We start from the raw sequence: 23,613 nt of genomic DNA, 5'->3' as shown, positions 1-23,613 counted from the left end.
TATTCACAATAGCAAAGACACGGAATCAGTCCAGGTGCCCATACATGGTAGACTGAATAAAGAAAATGTGTTACATATATACCATGGAATGCTATGCAGCCATAAGAAAAAAGGGGGGGGGGGATCATGTTCTTTGCAGCAACATGCATACTGTTGCTATTATCTTAAGTGAATTAACACAGGAACAGAAAACCATATACGAGATGTTGTCACTTATAAATTAGGAGCTAAATATTCAGCACATACTGACACAGTGGTGGAAATAATAGACATTGGGGACTCCAAAAAGGGAGAAGAAGTGGGAGCAAGGGCTGAAGAACTATTTTGGGTACTCTGCATAGTAACTGGATGACAGGATCAATCACACCCCAAACCTCGGCATGATGCAATATACCTATGTCACAAACCTTGCACATGTACTCCCTGAATCTTAAATAAATGTTGAAGTGATAAATAATAAAAATTTAAAAATCAAACCAGTGTGTTATTAATGTAAAGACAGGTGTATATACCAATGGGATAAAGATCCCAGCAACAAACCCTTACATAAAAGGTCAATTTTCCAGAAGGGTAACAAGACCATTCAATGTGGAATGGACAGTCTTTTCAACAAATCATTTTGGGAAGACTAGGACCACATTGAAAATAATCGAGTTGAACCCTAAATTTACACCATCTACAAAAATTAACTCAAAATGGATCAAAGAGCTAAACATAAGAACTGAAACTATAAATCTCTTAGAGGAAAACACATGGTGAAAATTTCATGACATTAGATTTGAAAATAATTTACTGGATATGACACCAAAAGCATAGGTAACAAAAGAAAAAAATAGATAAAATGGACTTCACCAAAATCAAAAACTTTTGTGCTCAAAAGACACTATTAACACAGAGTAAAGGTGACCCATGAAATGGGAGAAAATATCTGCAAATCATACATCTGATAAGAGGTGAATATCCAGGATATATAAAGAACTACAACTCAACAACAACAAAGCAAACAGTCCAATTAAAAAAAAATGGGCAAAAGACTTGAATAGACTTCTCTCCAAAGAACATATACAAATGGCCAGAAGTACATAAAACAATGTTCAACATCACTAATCATTAAGGAAATACGTATCAAAACTACAAGATACCACTTCAAATCCCTTAGGGTAGCAATTATTTAAAAAAACAAAACAAAAACAAAAACAGAAAGTAAGTGTTGGTGGGGATGTGGAGAAATCAGACGCTTGTACACTACTGTTGAGAATGTAAAATGGTGCAGCCTCTATGGAAACTGTATGGCAGTTCCTAACAAGATTAAAAGTAGAACTGTCATATGATTTTACAGCTCCATTTCTCCATATATATCCAAAAAAAATAAAGACAGGGATTTGAAGAGATATTTGTACACCATGTTTATAGCAGCATTATTCACAACAGTCAAAAGCTGGAAGCAACCCAAGTATCCACAGACACCTGAATGAATACACAAAATGCAATATATGCATACAATGGGATATTATTCAGCCTTAAAAAGGAAGTAAGTTCTGACACATGCTACAACATGGAAGAACCCTGAGACATTATGCTAAATGAAAAGGGCAAATACTGTCTGATTCCACTTAGATGAGGTAACTAAAGTAGTCAAATTCATAGAGACGGAAAGTAGAATGGTTGTTTGTCAGGGACTGGGAGAGTGAGAAATGGGGAGTTAATGTTTAATGCGCATGGAGTTTGACAAGATGAAAAATTTCTAGAGACAGGTGGTGGTGATAGCTGTACAACAATGTGAATATACTTACTGTCACTAAGCTATACAGTTAAAAATTGTAAAAATAATTTAAAAATAAAATAGTTAAATGGCTAATTGTACGTGTATTTTAGCATGAAAGAAAAATCAAATTTGTAAAAGTCAGTAGTGATATAGTGTCAACTATATGGCAAAACTGATCAAAGTACTGGTGGCAGGAAAAATCGGCACAACCTCTTTTTAAAATACTATGGCAATGTACTGCAAATGCCTTAGAAATTTTTAGTTTTTTCTACCTTTTAAAAAATGTATTTTAGGCTGGGCACAGTGGCTCATATATTTGTAATCCCAGCACTTTGGGAAGCCAAAGTGAGACAAGTGCTTGAGGCCAGACATTCGAGACCAACCTGGATAACACAATGAGACTCTGTCTGTCTCCACAAACTAATGAATTAATTAAAAATATATTTTTAAAAATGCAATGCAAATGAAGCTTAAGAATAAAAATGGTCTTGGCACGCACGGTTTGCTGAGCCCGTTAGTGTGTCTGGCTGAGACATGCCGCAGCCATGTCCCACTGCCTGCATCCCCTCAACACGTCTCTGGGATGTTCGTGATGCTAAAGACGATTTACATAATTTGGACAGAAAGTGGATTTGTGGACAGCAGATTGAAATAGTTTGCCCAGGGGGATCGAAAGACACCAAATCAGATGAAAGCCAAGGAAGAGAGGAATGTGTACAGTTCTTCAGGCTATGATGATTATGACAGATACAGGCATTCTAGAAGCCAAAGTTGTGAAAGGAGGAGATCAAGAAGTTGGTCTTTTGATTACAACTATAGAAGATCGTACCATCCTAGAAACAGTAGACGGACTGGAAGACCACGGCGTAGCAGAAGCCATTCCGACAATGACAGATTCAAACATCGAAATCAATCTTTTTCCAGATCAAAATCCAATTCAAGATCACGGTCCAAGTCCCAGCCCAAGAAAGAAATGAAGGCTAAATCATGTTCTAGGTCTGCATCTCACACTAAAACTAGAGGCACCTCTAAAACAGATTCCAAAACACATTATAAGTCTGGCTCAATATATGAAAAGGAATCAAGGAAAAAAAGAATCACCTAGATCCAAATCTCAGTCAAGATCACAGTCTAGGTCTAGGTCAAAAATCTAGATCAAGGTCTTGGACTAGTCCTAAGTCCAGTGGCCACTGACAGTATAGACCATGCTCAATTTTAGGCATGTATCATTCATTTACTCATAGTTCGGTTTACTTATCAGGAATACAATGTTGCAATGATGCTTTAAAAACACTTGTTAGTTTTCCCTGTACCAGGCAACAGTTATAATTAAATGATATGCTGTTGAGAAGCCACTCTTAAGAGTCCAGTTTGTCTAATGTTATGGGCAGCTACCAATTTGTGGTGTCTCTATATATTTTTGTAAAGATTCTCATTTTTTATGCTTGAAGTATTTGGTGAAAAGATGTTGGTTGACCACAATTTGCAATATTGTCTCATTAAAAATAAACTTTCATATTCATATTTGGTAGAACTGTTAACCTAGAAATGTAGCTTGCTAATAAGATAGAGTGATACAAAAGTGAAGTAGTAGCCACAATACAACACTGACTGCTCAGACACATGTAGGTTCAGGGTGGACCTTTATGTCTTGTCAAGATGTCTAGGCCCAGCCAGGCGCAGTGGCTCACACCTGTAATCCCAGCACTTTGGGAAGCCAAGATGGGTGGATCATGAAGTCAGGAGTTCGAGACCAGCCTAACCAACATGGTGAAACCCCGTCTCTACTAAAAATACAAAAATTAGCCAGGCATGGTGGCGCATACCTGTAATCTCAGCTACTCAGGAGGCTGAGGCAAGAGAATCGCTTGAACTCAGGAGGTGGATGTTGCAGTGAGCCAAAATCATGCCACTGCACTCCAGCCTGGGCAACAGAATGAGACTCCATCTCAAAAAAAAAAAAAAAACAGATGTCTAGGCCAATGATAATTATTTTTGATGCAGTGTGGATTAGTTCTTCTGTTAACCCCACTGTCTTGGGGAATGATACCAGCTGGGTAATTGAGTTCTTGACTGAAACATGGAGGCTTGACTGCTTTTCTTCTCATTCCTATGAAGATTTGGAACACAGAAAACACAAAAACTCACCTTAAAATTTGAGCAGGTCGATGATGGCAAAAATAATTTTAAGGAGAAAGAAATATTCTTATGTAGTTATTCTAAAGTTTAAGGAACGTTGTTGACCATAATATTGCTTAGTTTTCTTACTGCTGTTAGAAGCAATTGTTTCCAAGTAGGTTTCGTGTGTGTGTGCATAGTGTAAAAGAACTGAAAGTTTGATGCTTACAGCACTTGGCTCATGGATTTGTATCAAAATTTGTCTGCCTCTTTATGAGGGAGGCCTGCTTTTCACACCTCAGTTTATTTAATACGAGGCAAGATGAAAGATAACACTCATTCTAGGTGATTCTGTGGTGCCATAAAATTTAAAATAATTTGGGAAAAAGGATTAGCCAGTTGTAAGCAAGAGTCACGTCTTCTGAGCTTTCGATTATCAGTGTAGTACCTGACTAAAAATGAAGTAATACCCTTAACCATTTATAATTTCTAGTATTTCTCTGAAAGATCGTTTTGGGGACAAAAGTGACTTGACATGTCCAATTTCATTTCAGAATAAAAAGCTAGCATCTTTAAAAATCTCAGATTGCTTGCTTACAGATATAAGTAAGAATTATGGAGAAACAATTCCTTTTAGAGGATTACTTTTTTCAATTTTGGTTTTAGTAATCTAGGCTTTGCCTGTAAATAATACAATGATGGATTTTAAATACTGTTTGTGGAATGTGTTTAAAGGATTGATTCTAGAACGTTCGCATATTTGATAGTATTTCTAACTTTCATTTCTTTACTGTTTGCAGTTAATGTTCATGTTCTGCTATGCAATCATTTATATGCATATTTCTTTAATTTTTTTAGATTTTCCTGGATGTATAGTTTAAACAACAAAAAGTCTATTTAAAACTGTAGCAGTAGTTTGCAGTTCTAGCAAAGAGGAAAGTTGTGGGATTAAACTTTATATTTTCTTTCTTATAGAGGCTTCTAAAAAGGTATTTTTATGTTCTTTTTAACAAATATTGTATATAACCTTTAAAACATCAATGTTTGGATCAAAACAAGACCCAGCTTATTTTCTGCTTGCTGTAAATTAAGCAAACATGCTATAATAAAAACAAAATGAAGGAAAAAAAAAAGTTCTTGATGGCATTTTTAGGTACTATTTATAATAGCACCAAAAACCATGAAATATTTAGATAAAAATATAACAGAATATATAAAATATGCATATGCTAAAAACTAGAAAACATTAGTAAGAGAAGTCAAAAACCTAAATTAAAAAAAACAAACAAACAAACTTATGTCCCTGAATTGGAAGACTCAATATTGTGAAGACATCACTTCCCCTTACTGATCTACCGATTCAACACAACCCAAAGCAGTCTTAGCAACTTTTCTTTTTAGAAACTGACAAGCACATCCTAACATTTATATGGAAATACAAAGGAATTAGAATAGCCCAAACAATTTGGAAAAAAGAACAAATTTGAGAAATTCACACTCTCTGATTTACTATAAAGTTGCCATAATCAAGACAGTGTGGTACTAGCAAAAAGATAGTCACGTGAATTAATGAAACAGAATGAACCTTCAGTAATAAACCAACACAGATGTAATAATTTTCACTAAAGATGAAGTGCTTTAGATACTTAATGTGCACAGACAGCTAATTCAGTGAGACAGGGCAGTCTTTTTAACAAACGATGGTGAAACAATTGACTATCCATATGTTAAAAAAAAATGAGCCAGCCAGGCACGGTGGCTCATGCCTGTTTCCCCAGCACTTTGGGAGGCTGAGGCAGGTGGATCACCTGAGGTCAGGAGTTCAAGGCCAGCCCAACCAATATGGTGAAACCCTGCCTCTACTAAAAATACAAAAAATTAGCAAGGCATGGCAGTGGGCATCTGTAATCCCAGCTTCTCGGGAGACTGAGACAGGAGAATCGCTTGAACCCAATGAGCTGAGATCATGCCACTGCACTCCAGCCTGGGCAACAGGCCTAAATGTAAAATCTGTAACTATACAATATTTAGAAGTATAAGAAAATCTCTGCAGCCTTTGATAAGACACATGAAAAAGAAAACAAAAGATAAAAATAATAAACTGGACTTCATCAAAATTAAAAACTTCTCCTTACCAAAAGATAGCATTAACTACCAAGGATGTGGTGTACCAACAACAAATCTTATACATTGCTGGTAGAAATGCAAAATTCCACCATACATTGCTGGTGGAAATACAGCCACCTTGGAAATGAGTTTGACTGTTTCTCATAAGCATACATTTATCATCTTATCTAACAACCCCACTCCTAGGTATTTACACATACAAAACCTACACATAAATGTTTTCAGGTTTTTTGTTTGTTTGTTTGTTTTTTGAGACAGAGTCTCACTCTGTCTCCCAGGCTAGAGTGCAGTGGCATGATATCAGCTCACTGGGTTCAAGCAATTATCTCTCCTGCTTCAGCCTCCCAAGTAGCTGGGATTACAGGCGTGTACCACCATGCCCAGCTAATTTTCGTATTTTTAGTAGAGATGTGGTTTCGCCATGTTGGCCAGACTGATCTCGAATTCCTGACATCAAGTAATTCAACCATCTCAGTTGCCTAAAGTGCTGGGATTACCCAGTGCCTGGCCCTTTCAGGGGCTTTATTCACAAACACCAAAAACTGGAAACAACCCAAATGTCAAACTGGTAAGTAAATGTGGTATAACCATACAATGGAATGTACTCATACACGCAACAGCATGGATGTATCTCCAATGTATTGTGCTGAAAATACATGCTGCATGATTGTGTCTAACATTCTGGAAACCATAAACTTATCCCAAAAGAAAACAGATCAGTGAGTGACCGCTAGGAACTGGGGGCTGAAGGAAGGTATTGACTACAAAGGCATGTGAGGAAACTCTGAGGTAATGAAAATGTTCTCTATCTCAGGTAGGGTTGTATAATTTCAGTTTGTCAAAATTCATATGGTACATCTAAAAACTACCTTTTAAAAGATGAATTTTATTGTATATATATCATGCCTCTTTAAATTTGAGTTATTTTAAAGCCAGTTAGTTTGAGACCAGCCTGGCCAACATGGTGAAACCCCCGTGTCTACCAAAAAAACAAAAATTAGCTGGACATGGTGGTGTAGGCCTGTACTCCCAGCTACTTGAGAGGCTGAGGCAGGAGAATCTCTTGAACCTGGGAGGCGAGGGTAGCAGTGAGCCAAGATCGCGCTACTGCACTCCAGCCTGGGTGACGAAGTGAGACTCCATGTCAAAAATATATAAAAAATAATAATAATAAAGTCAATTAGTATAAGATTTTTCCTAGGCCTAAACCACACATTGAAATTGGTTTTTTTTGTTTGTTTGAGATGGAGTCTCGCTCTGTTGCCCAAGCTGGAGCGCAGTGGCGCGATCTTAGCTCACCACAACCTCCGCCTCCCAGGTTCAAGTGATTCTCTTGCCCCAGCTCCCGAGCAGCTGGGATTACAGGTGCCTGCCACCACACTCTGCTAATTTTTGTATTTTTAGTAGAAACGAGGTTTCGCCACATTGACCAGGCTGGTCTCGAACTCCTAACCTCAAGTGATCCGCCCACCTTGGCCTCCCAAAGTGCTGGGATTACAGGCAGGAGCCACCATGCCCAGCCTGGCTTTTCATTTTAATGGCAACAAGTACTGAAAACCTTAAACCATAAGATCTTTTGTTGAAAAATGAAGCAGAGCTTCTGTGTTACTTTGCCAGATGAGCATAAGCTTATAAAGGAATACTGACGATTTTAGGACTCTTCTAGTTGAATTTATGTAGCCTCATACCATCTTCCTTCAATCAGTGAGGCCCTCTTTACTCTGGGAGAGGATTAAAATTACAAATCTAAATTTAATTTCAATAACAGCAAAAGAGTTATCATTCTCAACTTTTTTCTTCAGAAGCACTTCCACCAGGTATTGAAAAATTCACGATTATCTGACTCCAATCTCTTCTGAAGTGGTAATTTGACCAAAATAGCCAGGAGTTGTGCAGCAACATCCATAATTGATACCGCAGGACCATGAAAAGATTTAAGTCTTTCATATAGCCAAACATCCACCACATGGATCATCAGTGAACTCCTCTAGGTCAAGTTGTTATGAGGGGGCTTTTGCTCCCTCTCAAAAATAGTAAATGTTTCCCCAAGGATCAAGCATGGGTCCTTTCAAGCATTTTCCTTTCAACAGCCAGAAAAATTCTGCATGAAGAATTTAATATTCTGCCTACATTGTTTGATAAATGTCTTGGGAAACACAATAATTCAAAACCATGGCTCTAATATATTTGAGTTTTATGTCAGCAGATGAGACTTCTTTTAGAATTATTGGCATGTCTTAGCACTAATGCATGCCATGTGCTGAAATAGACAGCAACGCTTTCTTTACTAAAGCAGCAAAACCATATTTGCCAAGCATCTCGGGAGCTCCAATGGTGTAGAGTACCAAATTTTACTAGCCAAACTTTTCATTATTAGAAAGATGTCAGTTTCCAATTTAAAAAAAAAGAGCTCACAACATAAAAGTTATCTGATGGTATCAATGTACAAATAATGATTAAAATCAGATATTGGCAGCCCTAAGAAACATTGGTATTTTTAGCCTGTTGAATGTTAAAGGAAAGTCGCTGCTGATACTTCTATGAATTCCAGCCAAACCTGAAAGAAATGTCAACAATTCTAATGCAGATGATGTCATCTGACAGAGGAAATGCTTCCGTTTTTTTTCTCTGCTCTAAAACAAACCAGCTCAATAATGTCCAATATTCTCAGCTTAACCATGGTGTCTTTGATTGTATGTGGCTTCCATGACTGGGTAGTATAATAAGCAAGTAAATAGGATGCTTCATGATAAAGCTTTGTTTGCCAAATCCAGCTTCCAGTCTTTGCCATTTAAGCTTCCCTCCAATGAAAGAACCATATTTTTCCAATGGCTAGTAAAAATTTGCAGAACTTTATACCCATATGTGGGGATAAATATAAAACAAGATAAGCCTAAGCTACAATACACATTCTTTTCACATTTTCAGCCTAAATTATGTCAAATTCAGTGGCCTATAATTGTAATGGCAGCACATATTTTCTTTTATTCTTAACAAGAGTTTAATCTATTACAAGATAGTAACAATGATAATTATATATTACCTGACCATGTACAGTAGCATCCCATGCTACTTCACTCTTATTTGGAATGAAATATATCTTAATATATTTTGACAGATATAAAAAATTATTTTGTTAAATTGGCTTTCTTCTTATAATGAAAAAGTCACATATCTGGTTTAAATATCTCTGACTTTGATATATTAATTTCATAATGGCATACAGAGACTCAAAAAGTATTTACTCAATTTAAATGAATTATAAAGTCAAATAATTATTGATAGGACATTTTATCTTTTAGAGGAATACGTGCGGACTTAGAAGAAAAATGAAAACTCTCACTTAGGAGTTATATATTCTCTTATCCTCTCACTCCATTTTTCACTCATACATTGATTTTGAGCTACATCAGTGGTTCTTAGCCTTGACTATATATTACAATCACTTCAGAAGCTCTTAAATATTGATGACTGAACCCCATTCCAGATTAATTAGATTTAAATCTCTTGGGGTAGACGTGCACTTTCTTTTAATGGCCCAGTGATTTTATCATTCAGCCAGGATTGAGAACTACTGAGCCAAATAAACTAATTCTAGATCCCATCCTTAAAAGCTTACACTCTAGTACACACGAGTGTGTATATATTCTTAGATTACTGCATATGCAAAGATAAATGTACCTGTCAATGCAAAGAAAACATATCAATATATCTTTGAACTACATTATGACAGACATGCTTCAGGCGACAAAACAGAAGAGCTACATCCAATTTAATAATGAAGGAAAAATTAGGTGGAGAAGTACTGAAGATTTCTGAAGGAAGTAATGAATAAGCAGGAATTAACCAGAGGAAAGGATAGTGGGAAGAAACTCCAGGCACTGGAGGGGGGAATGACAAAAGCAAAAAGAAAAGTAGGAAACAACAAGGTTAAAAACCAAGAATCACTCACGGTTACCAGTTCCCAATAAAGAATATTCATGTGAGGAAGGAAGAATAAATAGGAAACTTTGGCAGAGAAAGAACGTGTAATATGCTTTGTGTATGTATATTAAGGTGCCTGAAGTTTATTTATTATAGGTGAAGGGCAGTCAGTGATGTGTTAAGTGGAGAAAGACACAATCAGGCTGCATTTGGGACAGATCTCTGGAAGCCACCAGGAAGAGAGTGCTAACATGCACTGAGCATTTACCACGGTGCCAGTGTGCTGCTGAGCACTTTTCATTGATTGTCTTAACTAATCCTACCACAATTATATGGTAGATACTATTATCTTTATTTTACAAATGAGTAACTTCTCTAAGTCATATAATTATTAAGGAATAGAGAAGGGATTCAAAACAATTCTGATCCCTGAAGCCTAGGCCTTTGACCTGTAGGACGGATGGATTGGCAGGAGCAGAGTAAGAGGTAGAAGAGACTACACACTGATAAATTAGTCAGATAAAATTATCCCACATGAGAAACAATTAGGGCAATGGCACTAGGAGTGGAGAAGAAGAAACAGATTCCAGGAATAGTTACAAAATTTAAAAATTATCAAATTCACATAACTCAGCCTTAAAAAGGAATGAAATTCTGACGCATGTTACAATATGGACTAACCTTGAAAACATTATGCTAAGTGAAATAAGATAGTCACGAAAGGGCAAACATTGTATGATTCCATCTTTGAAGTACCCAGAAGAGTCAAATTCAGACAAAGAAAATAGAACAGAAGTTACAAGGGGCAGAATCAAAAGTTATCAAGAATATATTTTGTGAAACAATGTTAAACCCACATAGATCCTTACTTCTTAAACCTATAGATCCAAAAGCTCTCCAGTAGTTTACAACATAGGAAAAGTAAATGAGTAGAGTTGATTATAACTTGCTTTAAGCTACTTATAAAAAGAAAAACTACTTGTAAAGTCTTTGAAAATTAGTTCAGCATAAACTTACCAAACTGCTTACTGTCTCAAAGGTAACTTACAATAAATCAATCAGCATTTTATATATACTCTCATATGTTTATATTTTTGTGTTTTAGATATAGACCTTTTTTAAAACTAACAAGTTACATGAAAAGTTACCCAATATATTACAAGCTCATAGAGCATAATAGCACTAATCTAAAGCTTACTATGGTGCCAGAAGCTTTAAATACTCAATATATATTATCTCTGATAATTCTCAAAATTACAAGGTTGGTATTAGGGCCAATTTAAAGACTAAAACTGAATTTCAGTGAGTAATGTTACACAGTTTGCTTGCAAGTAGTGAACCTAGAATTTGAACCTACTGTGGTTTCAAAGCTTATGTTCTCAACCACTACCCCTAATCAATCCTTGATTAATATCCCTTAACTAATCTATTTCCCCATATCAGAAAAAGGGCATGACGACATACAACACAGAACAGTAGAATAAGTCCTTGACTCATCACACCAAACATCTGCAAAGTTCACACAGAATCCAGGCAAAAAGTGCCTCCAAAAGTATTAGTGATGAAAACAAACATTTTACATTTGTAGTTAGTTTTACCTCAAAACCAAATGTTTCATAATTATTAGTTTAGCCTACATTTATTTACTAAATGTTATATATTACGTAAAAAAAAATTTAAAAAGTCAATAAAACATTTTAGTATGAACACTTACAGCAAAACTAACAACAGATTTGCTCAGAGATCTTGAACAGGTTTCATTAAATATCTGAAACATTATAAAACAGGTCAAATAGTTTCTGATCATCATTTTCTTTGTTTATGGGCTTTCACTATGCCCTATATCTTTTCCTAAGTAGCAAAATTTAAATATCTTGAAGATAAAATATTAAGGTGGTGCTTAACTGTCCATTGCTACAGACTTGTACAGTGGCTCTGGATGATGGCTAAACCATTAGCTGGAGCAAAAACCTTTAAGTATTTTTCACATGTCCTAAATTGTATAACTAGAATTAGCCACAAGATGTATTTCATTTTTGTAAAAAGAATGTAATTTTTTTAATTTTTATAATCCAAAATTATCCAAGAATCTTTCTGCCATTACTATTAATTCCTTGAAAATTAATAATTCAGACCTATTTTTGGTATCAAAAGTTAACTATAAGCTAATTTTTTATAGTTTCAATACCAAAAGAAATTAAGTAAAACTAGTATTTTAGTAGGCAGGGAGAAACAAAATTACTAGCAACATAATCCCTCATGTAGGGAAAAGTTTCCATATAAGAATTCAGAAAAATTAGGTAGAGCAGGAAAAAAAATACTTTGTGGGCTTCTTTTGTATATTACATTTGATAATTAATTATCTCAAAACATTCCATAAACTACTGGTATGGATTTCTGGGTCTTTTAATTTTTATCTGCAGACAAAAAACAAGTTTCCCAATGTAAGAGACTGGTAAATAGATTACCTTTTAAAACAAATGCATTTTCTCTAAAGAAGTATTCTAATTCATCTATTGAAATGAAAACTTTAGAAATGCTAAGCATGAATATTTTAAGAACTGATGGTCATATTAAAAACAACAATAAAGATACAATCTTCTTGGTTGTACCACATGTGGATGTATATAACACTACTGATCTGTACATTTAGAAATGGTTAAGTTGGTAAATTTTATGTTACGTGTATTTTATCACAATTAAAAATTTTTTTAATCAATAGAAAAAAGAAATAATCTTCTAAAGGAAAAAAACAAAACAAAATATATATAATTCTGATTAACATTATAGCTTGAAAATACTCAGGATATCCAATCACTGGCCACTGTCTGTCCCGATACCAAGAAGTTGGACACAGAACTGTACCTTCTCTGATACAGGTATGTTGCTGGGTTCCTCTGTATTTCTTGGTTGCTTTACAGATTCACATCCATACATCCCATTTTTAAGAATATGGAGCTGAATATCAGTCACGTGCTGGTGGAGAGCCCCATGAGGGCTTGTGGAGAGGGACTCATCATGCAGATTTTGAGTCATGCTAGCTGAACCACTGAGCACTGACTCCACATTAGGATTTGTTTGAGAGACCTGCGGAGAAAATACAACACCTGGAAGATTGACATACTGAGAACTTTCCTGATGACGTAACAAAGCTTCAGGCACGATTTTATGCTCATTTCCAGGAGATACAAGTATATCACTGGCGGCATTTTCTAAGTGTTTCCTATCTACTGGCCCAGAAGGTAGAACTGTGGGTTGCCGTAGCACAGTTTCAATTCTCTGTGATTTTTCAGTAGTTGCTTGAAGAGAGCACGGATTTAATTGTGGAACACTAGTTTGTATTACTGAAGGCTGGCCAAGCTGTTGAAATACTTGCTGAATTGGATGCTGAAGAATACCTGCTCTTCCAGAAGTCTGTGTCACCATAATTGGTACATTGACTTTATAAAGGTGACCTTGAAAAGGAGGAAACAATCTTGTAAGTATAATAGAATTAAAATTTCCTTTGACAACAATCACAAAAAAAATCTCATCCACAACAGGCTGGAAAAAAATATACTGATATGTTAATGGTGGTTATCTCTAGGGGGTTTTCTTTTATTCTTCAGACATTTTTGGATTTTCTACAATCAACATATAAATTCTTATTTTTTAATTATGTATGTTTAGCTTTAATTCCAGACTTCTCCCACAATTGTTTATATGTCACACTCTGAGATACAAAAAGGCCACCAATATTTAATCCATGAACCTCTTCCATTGTTCGATAAATTAATGTTATCAACCAAAAACTGGATTTTAACAAACATAATCATGTAAAATATAACTTCATATATTTAAAATGCCATATAACAAGAAAATGCTATCCGAAAGAGAGTTTAATGATTTCAAAAGTAATCAAATATCTTCTCCTTTCTTCCTTTAAAATAACACTATAAAAGAAAAAAAAAGGCTGGGTGCGGTGGCTCATGCCTATAATCACAGCACTTTGGGAGGCCTAGGCGGCTGGATCACAAGGTCTGGAGATCGAGAACCTCCTGGCTAACACGGCGAAACCCCGTCTGTACTAAAAATACAAAAAATTAGACGGGCGTGGTGGCGGGCACCTGTAGTCCCAGCTACTCAGGAGGCTGAGGCAGGAGAATGGCGTGAACCCAGGAGGCGGAGCTTGCAGTGAGCCAAGATCAAGTCACTGCACTCCAGCCTGGGCGACAGAGCGAGACTCTGTCTCAAAAAAAAAGAAAAAAAATAAAGGACTTATTTTTGAGCACTGAGTTAGGTGCTTTACTTAAACTTTACAACAACCCAAAGAAGAGGTATGATCCTCTTCAAAATCAAGAGATGGTGCTCTGAAAAGCAGAGACTGGTTAACCTCAAAACTGTTGTTTGTTCTATCAGACCATGCAATCTCTACTAAGAAAGGGGACAAAGGTGGATCAACCTAATCTTTAGTCCGTAATTAGAGCTAGCAGGAATGCAGGTAAATTATTTTATTTTGTATTTGTTAAAATTTAGATAACTGACTTGAATTAGAAAAAATACATACAAAGAACCCCTATACAATGTTGGGAAAGAGAACTGGGAAGGAAATACAGGACAGGCCTAGTACAATGTCTTTTATGGTAGACTGTCTCCATAACAATGAAAACCACCATTTATCATTACTTCTAAAATCTATTTTATTAAAAGTTCTTATAACCTCTGGTATATAATCTATTAAAAAATCATGAAGCTTAACGTCCAAAAAATAGTACCAATGCTAAAAACAAAAATATTCTTAGAATATACTCTCACCAGATACAGTCTGTAGTGTCACACCTGCTGGTACATGAATGGGATAACCAGGAAAAGTAAAGTTTGCACTGGAGTTTGAAGTACCCTAGATATAAGAAATTCATATCAGAAAGTTAGAAAAGGACTTTACTTGTATCTTTTTTTCCCTGATCTCATAGGGAGTCAAAAAATCTGATTGTGGACAATAGTTTGACAATACTTAACATTTAACATTAGGGCTGAGTTCTTTGAATAAAACAGTTTTTCGATATTGATCAACCCATTAAGGATCAAGAGGAATCCTATTCTACAGTTATTAGCAAAGAAGTCAGTAAGTCCTAATGAACAGTATAAACATTGACTCAAAAAACTTGCCCAAGACATAGCTTTGCAAGGCCATTGATTCTCAGATCTGCAAAAATTTGAAAGATTGATAACATCCAGTGTTGTTGAGAATGTGATAAAAATTGGTTTTCTCAAACCACTGTTTGTATGAATGTATATTGGTACAATCCTTTTGGAGAGTAATTTTTGCAATATATATACCAAAATTGAAAATACATATGACCTTTGACCCAGGAATTCTACTTTTAGAAATTTGTCCTGATTATCACACAAACACGCAGAAATATATACAAGCATAACCAATGGAATACTATATTAGAAAAATGCTGGAAATAATTTAAATGTTCACCAACAAAAGTTTGTTAATTAAACTGTGTTACATCCACTAAGGCCAATGTGTACTAACTGAAATTGAAAGCAGTACGTCTGTATTACTAAATTAGAAAACAGAAATTACAGAAACAGTAAAAAGAGTATTCATACTTTTTACCCTGAAAACTAATATAGCTTTCATGAAAGAAGTCTGGATGGATAAACATCAAACAGTTAAAACGTTTATTCTTGGAGTATAAGACTACAGAGCTCTTTCTTTTATTTATAAATGTTTTGCTTTTTTACTTTTAAGAGACAGGGTTTCATTCTGTGGCCCAGGCTGAAGAGCAGTGGTGCAGTCATAACTCACTGTAACCTCCAATTCCTAGGCTCAAGTGATCCTCCTGCCTCAGCCTCTCAAGTAGCCAGGACTACAAGCACACACCACCATGCTCAGCTAATTTTTTTTAAAAAATTTTGTACAGGCCGGGCATGGTGGCTCACACCTGTAATCCCAGCACTTTGGGAGGTCAAGGCGGGTGGATCACTTGAGGTCAGGAGTTTGAGACCACCCTGGCCAACATGGTGAAACCCCGTCTCAACTAAAATACAAAAAATTAGTTGGGCGTGGTGGTAGGCATCTGTAATCTCAGCTACTCAGGAGGCTGAAGCAGAAGAATCACCTGAACCTGGGAGGCAGAGGTTGCAGTGAGCCAAGATCATGCCACCGCACTCTAGCCTTGGATGACAGAGTGAGACTCTGTCTCAAAAAAAAAAAAAAACTGTAGTGATATGGTCTTGCTATGGTGACCAGTACCTCAGTCTCCCAAAACACTGAGATTACAGGTGTGAGCCACTGTGCTCAGCCTATTTTTACTTTTTATTAATATAAGCTTATTATTTATTTAAACAGGAAAAAAGTATTTCCTTGAATTCCAAAGGCAGAGGTATTTCTTCATTGGTCTCCTATCAAAAGCAGCACCATTCTTTCCAAAAATCCTATTAAGGTGTGTGGTTTTGGCTGTTCTTAGTGAAGAAATGGAAATAACTAGCCCACTAAGCATTTGCCCTAGAAAGGCAACCTATGGGCAGAAAGAAAATTAAAAACAGTTAGTATATACTCTCAGTACTATGGAAGAAAGATAAAAGTGAAAAGCTGCTATTCTTCTCTACCCGAAAAACTACTTGGTTTTCTATGTTAACATGTACATTTATCCTCTGCCTCCAAGTACTAAGGGGAAAAATATTAACAAGCTGTACTTCACAAAGGTACAAAATGACAAAAATATTCCAGTTTAATTAAAGTAAAAACTATGATGTTGCTCCATTCTGGAGGGGAAAAAAAATCAGAAAAAAAAAAACTCAAAATGATCTATTTAGGATGTAACACGGATATAACATTATACAGTGTATTAAAACCTCATACAACATAACTTCAGACATTTCCTAAACCTTGTAGGTATAGTCTTGGAAGATGCTAATGACCTGTCTGTAAGACAGGAAAACTTGGCAAGAAAATGTCAATTCTGAAACTTCTGAGTTTTATTACATCTATGCTATAGATGTTATTCTGTCGCCCCACTCTTTACCACATCTTTTGTTTCTTTTTTTTTTTTTTCCTTTGAGACAGAATTTCGCTCTTGTCACCCAGGCTGGAGTGCAATGGCATGATCTCGGCTCACTGCAACCTCCACCTCCCAGGTTCAAGCGATTCTCATGCCTCAGCCTCCTGAGTAGCTGGGATTATAGGTGCCCGCCACTAGGCCCGGCTAATTTTTGTACTTTTTAGTAGAGACAAGGTTTCGCCAGTTGGCCAAGCTGGTCTCAAACTCCTGATCTCAGGTGATCCACCTGCCTCAGCCTCCCAAAGTGTTGGGATTACAAGCATGAGCCACCGTGCCCAGCCACATTTTTTCACTTTCAGCTGGAGGGTAAGAAATTACATCTACGTTCAGCATTTTGCCACCACTCACTAACAGTGGGGCATATCTTTTAAAATATATTTTAAGTAAGCTACATACCAGTTCTGCTGTAGTAAAACTTGGAAGAGTTCTACCAGCAGGAATAACTAATGATGCTGCATAGAAAACAAAATAAATATGCGTTCATTAGAATTTACCAATTTAATAAAATCACTAAATATAGCTTATTTTTAAAAAATATTTTCTATCACTAACAGGTTAAACCATGGTGAATTCTAAACTTCCTGATTCCAAGTGAGGTAAAAAGTAATTATATTTTTTGCAACAACTTCAGATAAAGACTTTACAAATAAACTCCTTTAAATGCCAAAAGAAAATATCTCATTGTAATCAACCATACTGTACTTTGGAAACCCATAACAAAACACCTAGATTGTCCTTAGTAAGTCAGGGTAGCACTAAATCTCTCTTACAACCCTTCACTGGAGAGAAAAAGTAATATTTATTAAAGAGGCACATTTCCAAGAGACTATAATATTGAGCATCAATTGGTAACCCAACATAAACCCATTCTAAATTGTATAGGTTCAAAATAAATTCCAATTCATTATTTTATGAAAAGTTATTTACAGTACTTTGGGCAAGTAAGCAAGCACACCTGAATAGTTTTAGGAACAAAAGAATAAAAACATGTCTCCTCAAGTCTCTGCAGTAAAACAGGTACAACTGCTAAAAACAAATCCCCAGATTGACAACTCGACCTACATTAGAGCTACAATCCCATATATCTTTCCTTTATTATCGACCAGTTTTTCTGTGCTAACCAGCCTTTCATTTATAATACATCTCAAAGATTGACCAGCTAGTTGTAAATGTAAACTATGATTTAAAAATAAGTGTAAAGAAAAAATGGTAACTACAGTAGAGGGATCTTAGTTGATCAATGTAATCATATACCTTAGATACTCAAGGTTCATTTTACCTAAACGTGACTAAATATGGTGGTTAGAATGGCATTTTCCCTCATCTTTAATAAAAACACAAACTTTAGCATGTTTATGTGTTCATGTAATATTTATTATGGCTTGCTTTTCACATACTGCATTAAGGAAAATTGCCCCAAAGATCTGTTCCTGACATTAGAATCACTCCATCACATAAAACAACTCATAAACAAACAACTCATAAAAGCTAACATTTTTTTAAACTAACCATTCCTTCCACGTTAAGACAACAGAAGAAAGGCTACAGATTGATGGTTAATGACGCACAGAATTGTTTTTATCCTCTGTTCATCTATGACTTTGCTTATTAACAGGCATTATCTTAGAAAAGCTAAATTAGAAAGAATTGAACTGGCAGGAACACAATGGTATTAGTCTTCATTAGCTGAAGTGAGCAAAGCTTAAGCTGCTACAGCTTAAGTAATAGCCTGAGAGGAAACAAAAATCTGTTAACACATTGTCTAAAGCAATTAAACGAATTCCTTGAGAAAAAATAGCAACAATCATCCTCTTTTAAATACTTGCAATAAATCCTGTAAGATAATTCTCTATATTTAAATAAATCAAACAGGACTATAAGAGAGTTTTTAAAGTTTCTTTATAGACATTGGAATAAAAGCATTGAACAGTTTTATAATGAAGTTTCATGCAGCTCCTACTTAATTTTGATACTAAACTAACAAGTTACATAATTGAACATATAAAAATAACTTGTGATCAACCACACTGTACTTTGGAAATCCATAACAAAACACCTAGATTGTCCTTAGTAAGTCAAGGTAGCACTGACTCTCTTATATAAATCATATAAAAATAACAAGTTATTTTTACATGTTCATATTATACCTTTAAATGTATGTGAAACAAATTTTAATATTCAAGATGGTTTCAACAACAAAGTAAGTTTTAAATAAGTATGTATTTTTACTCAAACTAAAAGTGTCATAACTTTGATCTTCACGTATATGTTCTAGAAATACTACATTTTTTTAACTTTTAAGTTCAGGCGTACATGTGAAGGTTTGTTCCACAGGTAAATTCATGTCACAGGGGTTTGTTGTACAGATTATTTCATTACCAAGGAATTAAGTTCAGTACCCAGTAGTTATCACCCTCCACCCTTAAGCAGACCCAGTGTCTGTTGTTTCCTTGTGTTCATGAGTTCTCATCATCTAGCTCCCACTTGTAAGTGAAAATATGCAGTATTTGGTTGTCTTTCCTGCTTTAGTTTGTTAAAGATAATAGCCTCCAGCTTCATCTGTGTTCCCACAAAAGACATGATCTCATTCTTTTTTATGGCTGCACAGTATCCATGGTATACATGTACCACATTCCCTTTATCCAATCTGTCACTGATGAGCATTTAGGTTATTCCCTGTCTTTGCTATTGTGAAAAAATGCTGCAATGAACATTCACATGCATCTTTATGGTAGAATGCTTTATATTCCTCTGAGTATATACCCAGTAACGGGATTGCTGGGTCAAATAGCAGTTCTGCTTTTAGCTCTTTGAGGAACTGCCATACTGTTTTCCACAATGGCTGAACTAATTTACACTCCCACCAACAGTATATAAGTATTTCCTTTTCTCTGCAACCTCACCAGTATCTACTAGTTTTTTACTTTTTAACAATAGCCATTCGGACTGGTGTGAGATGGTATCTCCTTGTATTTTTGATTTGCATTTCTCTAATGATCAGTAATATTGAGCTTTTTTCCATATGCTTGTTGGCTGCATGCATGTCTTCTTTTGAAAAGTATCTGTTCGTGTCCTTTACCCACTTTTTAATGGGACTGTTCGTTTTTCTCTTGTAAATTTAAGTTCCTTATAGATGCTGAATATTAGACCTTTATCAGATGCATAGTTTGCAAATATTTTCTCCCATTCTGTAGGCTGCTTCCTCTGTTGATAGTTTGTTTCACTGTGCAGAAACTCTTAAGTTTAATTAGACCTCACTTGTAAATTTTTGCTTTTCTTGTGATTGCTTTTGGTGTCTTTGTCATGAAATCTTTGCCTGTTCCTATGTCCAAGATGGTATTGCCTAGGTTGTTTTCTAGGGTTTTTACAATTTGGGGTTTTACATTTAAGTCTTTAATCCATCTTGAGTTTATTTTTGTATGTGGTATAAGAAAGGGGTCCAGCTTCAGTCTTCTGCATATGGCTAGCCAGTTATCCCAGCACCATTTATTGAATTGAGAGTCCTTTCCCCATTGCTTACTTTTGTTGACTTTGTCAAAGGTCAGATGGCTATAGATGCGCAGCCTTACTTCCTGACTCTCTATTCTGTTCCATTGGTCTATGGATCTGTTTTTGTGCCCGTACCATGCTGTTTTGGTTACCATGGCCCTATAGTATAGTGTTAAGTCAGGTAATGTGATGCCTCCAGCTTTGTCCTTTTTGTTTAGGATTGCCTCGGCTATTCACGCTTTGTTAGTTCCATATGAATTTTAAAATAGTGTTTTCCAGTTCTGTGAAGAATTTCATTGGAATTTGATAGGAATAGCATTGAATCTGTACATTGTTTTGGGTAGTATGGCCATTTTAATAATATTGATTCTTCCTATCCATGAGCATGTGATGTTTTCCCATTTGTTTGTGTCTTCTCTGATTTCTTTGAGCAGTGTTTTGTAATTCTCATTGTAAAGAGCTTTCCACGGTGAAACCTCGTCTCTACTAAAAAATACAAAAAACTAGCCGGGCAAGGTGGCAGGCGCCTGTAGTCCCAGCTACTTGGGAGGCTGAGGCAGGAGAATGGCATAAACCCAGGAGGCAGAGCTTGCAGTGAGCTGAGATCTGGCCACTGCACTCCAGCCTGGGCAACAGAGCAAGACTCCATCTCAAAAAAAAAAAAAAAAAAAAAAAAAAAGATCTTTCACCTCCCTGGTTAGCTGTATTGCTAGGTGTTTTATTCTTTTTGTGGCAATGGAATTGCCCTCCTGGTTTGCCTCTCAGCTCGGCTATTGTTGATATATAGGAATGCTAGTGACTTTTGCACATTGATTTTTGTATCCTAAAACTTTGCTGAAGTTGTTTATTACCTGAAGGAGCTTTTGGCCAAGACTATAGAGTTTTCTACATATAGAGTCATGTCATCTGCAAATAGCAACAGTTTGACTTCGTCTCTTCCTATTTGGATGTCCTTTATTTCTTTGTCTTGCCTGACGGCTCTAGCTAGGACTTCCAATACTATGTTGAATAGGAGTGGTGAGAGAGGGCATACTTGTCTTGTGCTGTTTTCAAGGGGAATGCATTCAGCTTTTCCCCATTCAGTATAATGCTGGCTGTAGGTTTGTCATAGATGGCTTGTATTATTTTGAGGTATGTTCCTTCAATACCTAATTTCTTGAGTTTTTAACATGAAAGGCTGTTGAATTTTATCTAAAGCCTTTTCTGCATCTATTGAGATAAGCACTTGGTTTCTGTCTTTAGTTTTGTTTATGTAATGAATCACATTTATTGATTTCAGTGTGTTGAACCAACTTTGCATTCCAGGGATAAAGCCTACTTGATAATGGTGGATTCGCTTTTTGATGTGCTGCTAAATTTGGTTTACAAGTATCAAGTATTTTGTTAAGGATTTTTGCAGCGATGTTCATCAGGAATATTGGCCTGAAGGTTTCTTTTTTGTTGTGTCTCTCCCAGGCTTTGGTATCACGATGATGCTGGCCTCACAGAATTGGTTGGGGAGGAGTCCTTTCTCCTCAATTTTTTGGAATAGTTTCAGTAAGAATAGTAGCAGCTCTTTTTGTACATCAGGTAGAACTCAGCTGTTTATCCATCACATCTTGGGCTTTTTTTGGTTGGTAGGCTATTTATTACTGATTCAATTTTGGAGTTCCAATAAGGAACTATTCAGGGAATCAATTTCTTCCTGGTTAAGTCTTGGGAGGATGTATGTGTTCAGGAATTTATTCATGTCTTCTAGGCTTTCTAGTTTGTGTGCATAGAGGTGTTTTTCACAATAGTTTCTGATGGTTATTTTCATTTCTGTGGGGTCAGTGGTAACATCCCTTCATTTCTAATTGTGTTTATTTGGATCTTCTCTCTTTATTAGTCTAGCCAGCAATCTATCTATCTTATTAATTTTTTCAAAAACCAACTCCTGGATTCATTAATCTTCTGAATGGTTTTTTGTGCCTTGATTTCCTTCAGTTCCGCTCTAATTTTGGTCTTCTGCTAGCTTTAGGGCTGATTTGCTCTTGCTTCTCTGATTCTTTCAATTGTGATGTTACATTCTTAATTTGAGATCTCTCTAACTTTTTGACGTGGGCATTTATTGCTATGAATTTCCCTCTTAACACTGCCTTAGCTGTGTCCCAGAGATTCTGGTGCATTGTACCTTTGTTCTCATTAGAAATAATAAATTTAACAATAAATTTTAACATAGCAAGAATTCAATTCCACAAACATAATTTAAAGAATGTTGTAATACACTAACATGGCATAACAATATCCACATTCATAAGTGTATTGTTTCTTATTCACCATCAAAAATCCTTTGATACATTGTGGCAGTTATAGTTTTGTGATTCTTGGATCATCTTTGAAACAATCCAATAAAATTACATGATTCACGAAATACAGAAACAGGTGAATTTCTTCTTTGTGAATACTCATTAGCATAAAAGATGTCTCCTGATGACCAAACAATATTCTAACTCTCAAATCACCTAAAGAACCAACCACATTGCTGAAATTTTCAACACATCTAAGTTGAAGAACAATTGGACATATAGTTTAACACCTATATTTTAAGAGTTTTAATGCTCAAATATGAAAGTCACCACAAAAGTCTCAGTGTCCCTGTTCTTCCCTTCCCTTCCTTCCATCATGACTGATAGTATCATGTCAAAAAGATCATGTGACATGAAGACCAAACACAGAAGCTGACTTGAAGTCCCCTAGAAATAAGGTAATCATAGGGTGACTACACGTCCCAGTTTGCCCAGGACAGTCCCAGTTTACACCTGTTAGTTATTCTGAGGTAATTATTAATAGAATCCCATTTCTCTCTCTCTCAAAACTAGATTATAAATTACATATAGTCACCCTAAGTGCAGAACAACAGTTCTCGGAGTGTAATATACAAACCACTGAGGGTACCTAAGACCCTTTTCAGTGTGTTCATAAGGTCAAAACTATTTTCATAATACCAAGACAAAGTATGCCTTTTTCTCATTTAGTATTTGTATTTGGTTTTGTTGACATTTGAACTGATGATGCAAAAGGAATAACAAGTAAAACTGTAGACATCTTAGCATGAATTAAGGTAGTAGCACCAAACCTTGCAAGTGGTCTCTTTATTCTCCATTGCTACTCACC

General features: G+C 35.8%; 1 protein-coding gene and 1 pseudogene across 2 annotated transcripts in view; one reads left to right on the top strand and one right to left on the bottom strand.

Moving 5' to 3' along the window:
* Positions 1 to 23,613, bottom strand: part of LOC105465002 (general transcription factor IIA subunit 1 like) — a 60,904-nt gene that overhangs the window by 20,221 nt on the left and 17,070 nt on the right. For both annotated transcript variants that reach the window (XM_071076672.1, XM_011713178.2), the window contains exons 4-6: positions 17,386 to 17,441; positions 14,729 to 14,813; positions 12,800 to 13,389 (exon numbers count right to left, since the gene is read on the bottom strand). In XM_071076672.1, coding sequence (XP_070932773.1) covers positions 12,800 to 13,389; positions 14,729 to 14,813; positions 17,386 to 17,441 — 731 coding nt within the window. The remainder of the gene's footprint in view (positions 1 to 12,799; positions 13,390 to 14,728; positions 14,814 to 17,385; positions 17,442 to 23,613) is intronic.
* LOC105465001 (serine/arginine-rich splicing factor 10 pseudogene) lies at positions 2,103 to 3,019 on the top strand (annotated as a pseudogene).

Source organism: Macaca nemestrina, chromosome 13 (assembly GCF_043159975.1).
Source record: "Macaca nemestrina isolate mMacNem1 chromosome 13, mMacNem.hap1, whole genome shotgun sequence".
Lineage (NCBI taxonomy): Eukaryota > Metazoa > Chordata > Mammalia > Primates > Cercopithecidae > Macaca > Macaca nemestrina.
The sequence above is the reverse complement of the archived record's forward strand: the minus strand, read 5'-3'. Positions and strand labels throughout refer to the sequence as shown.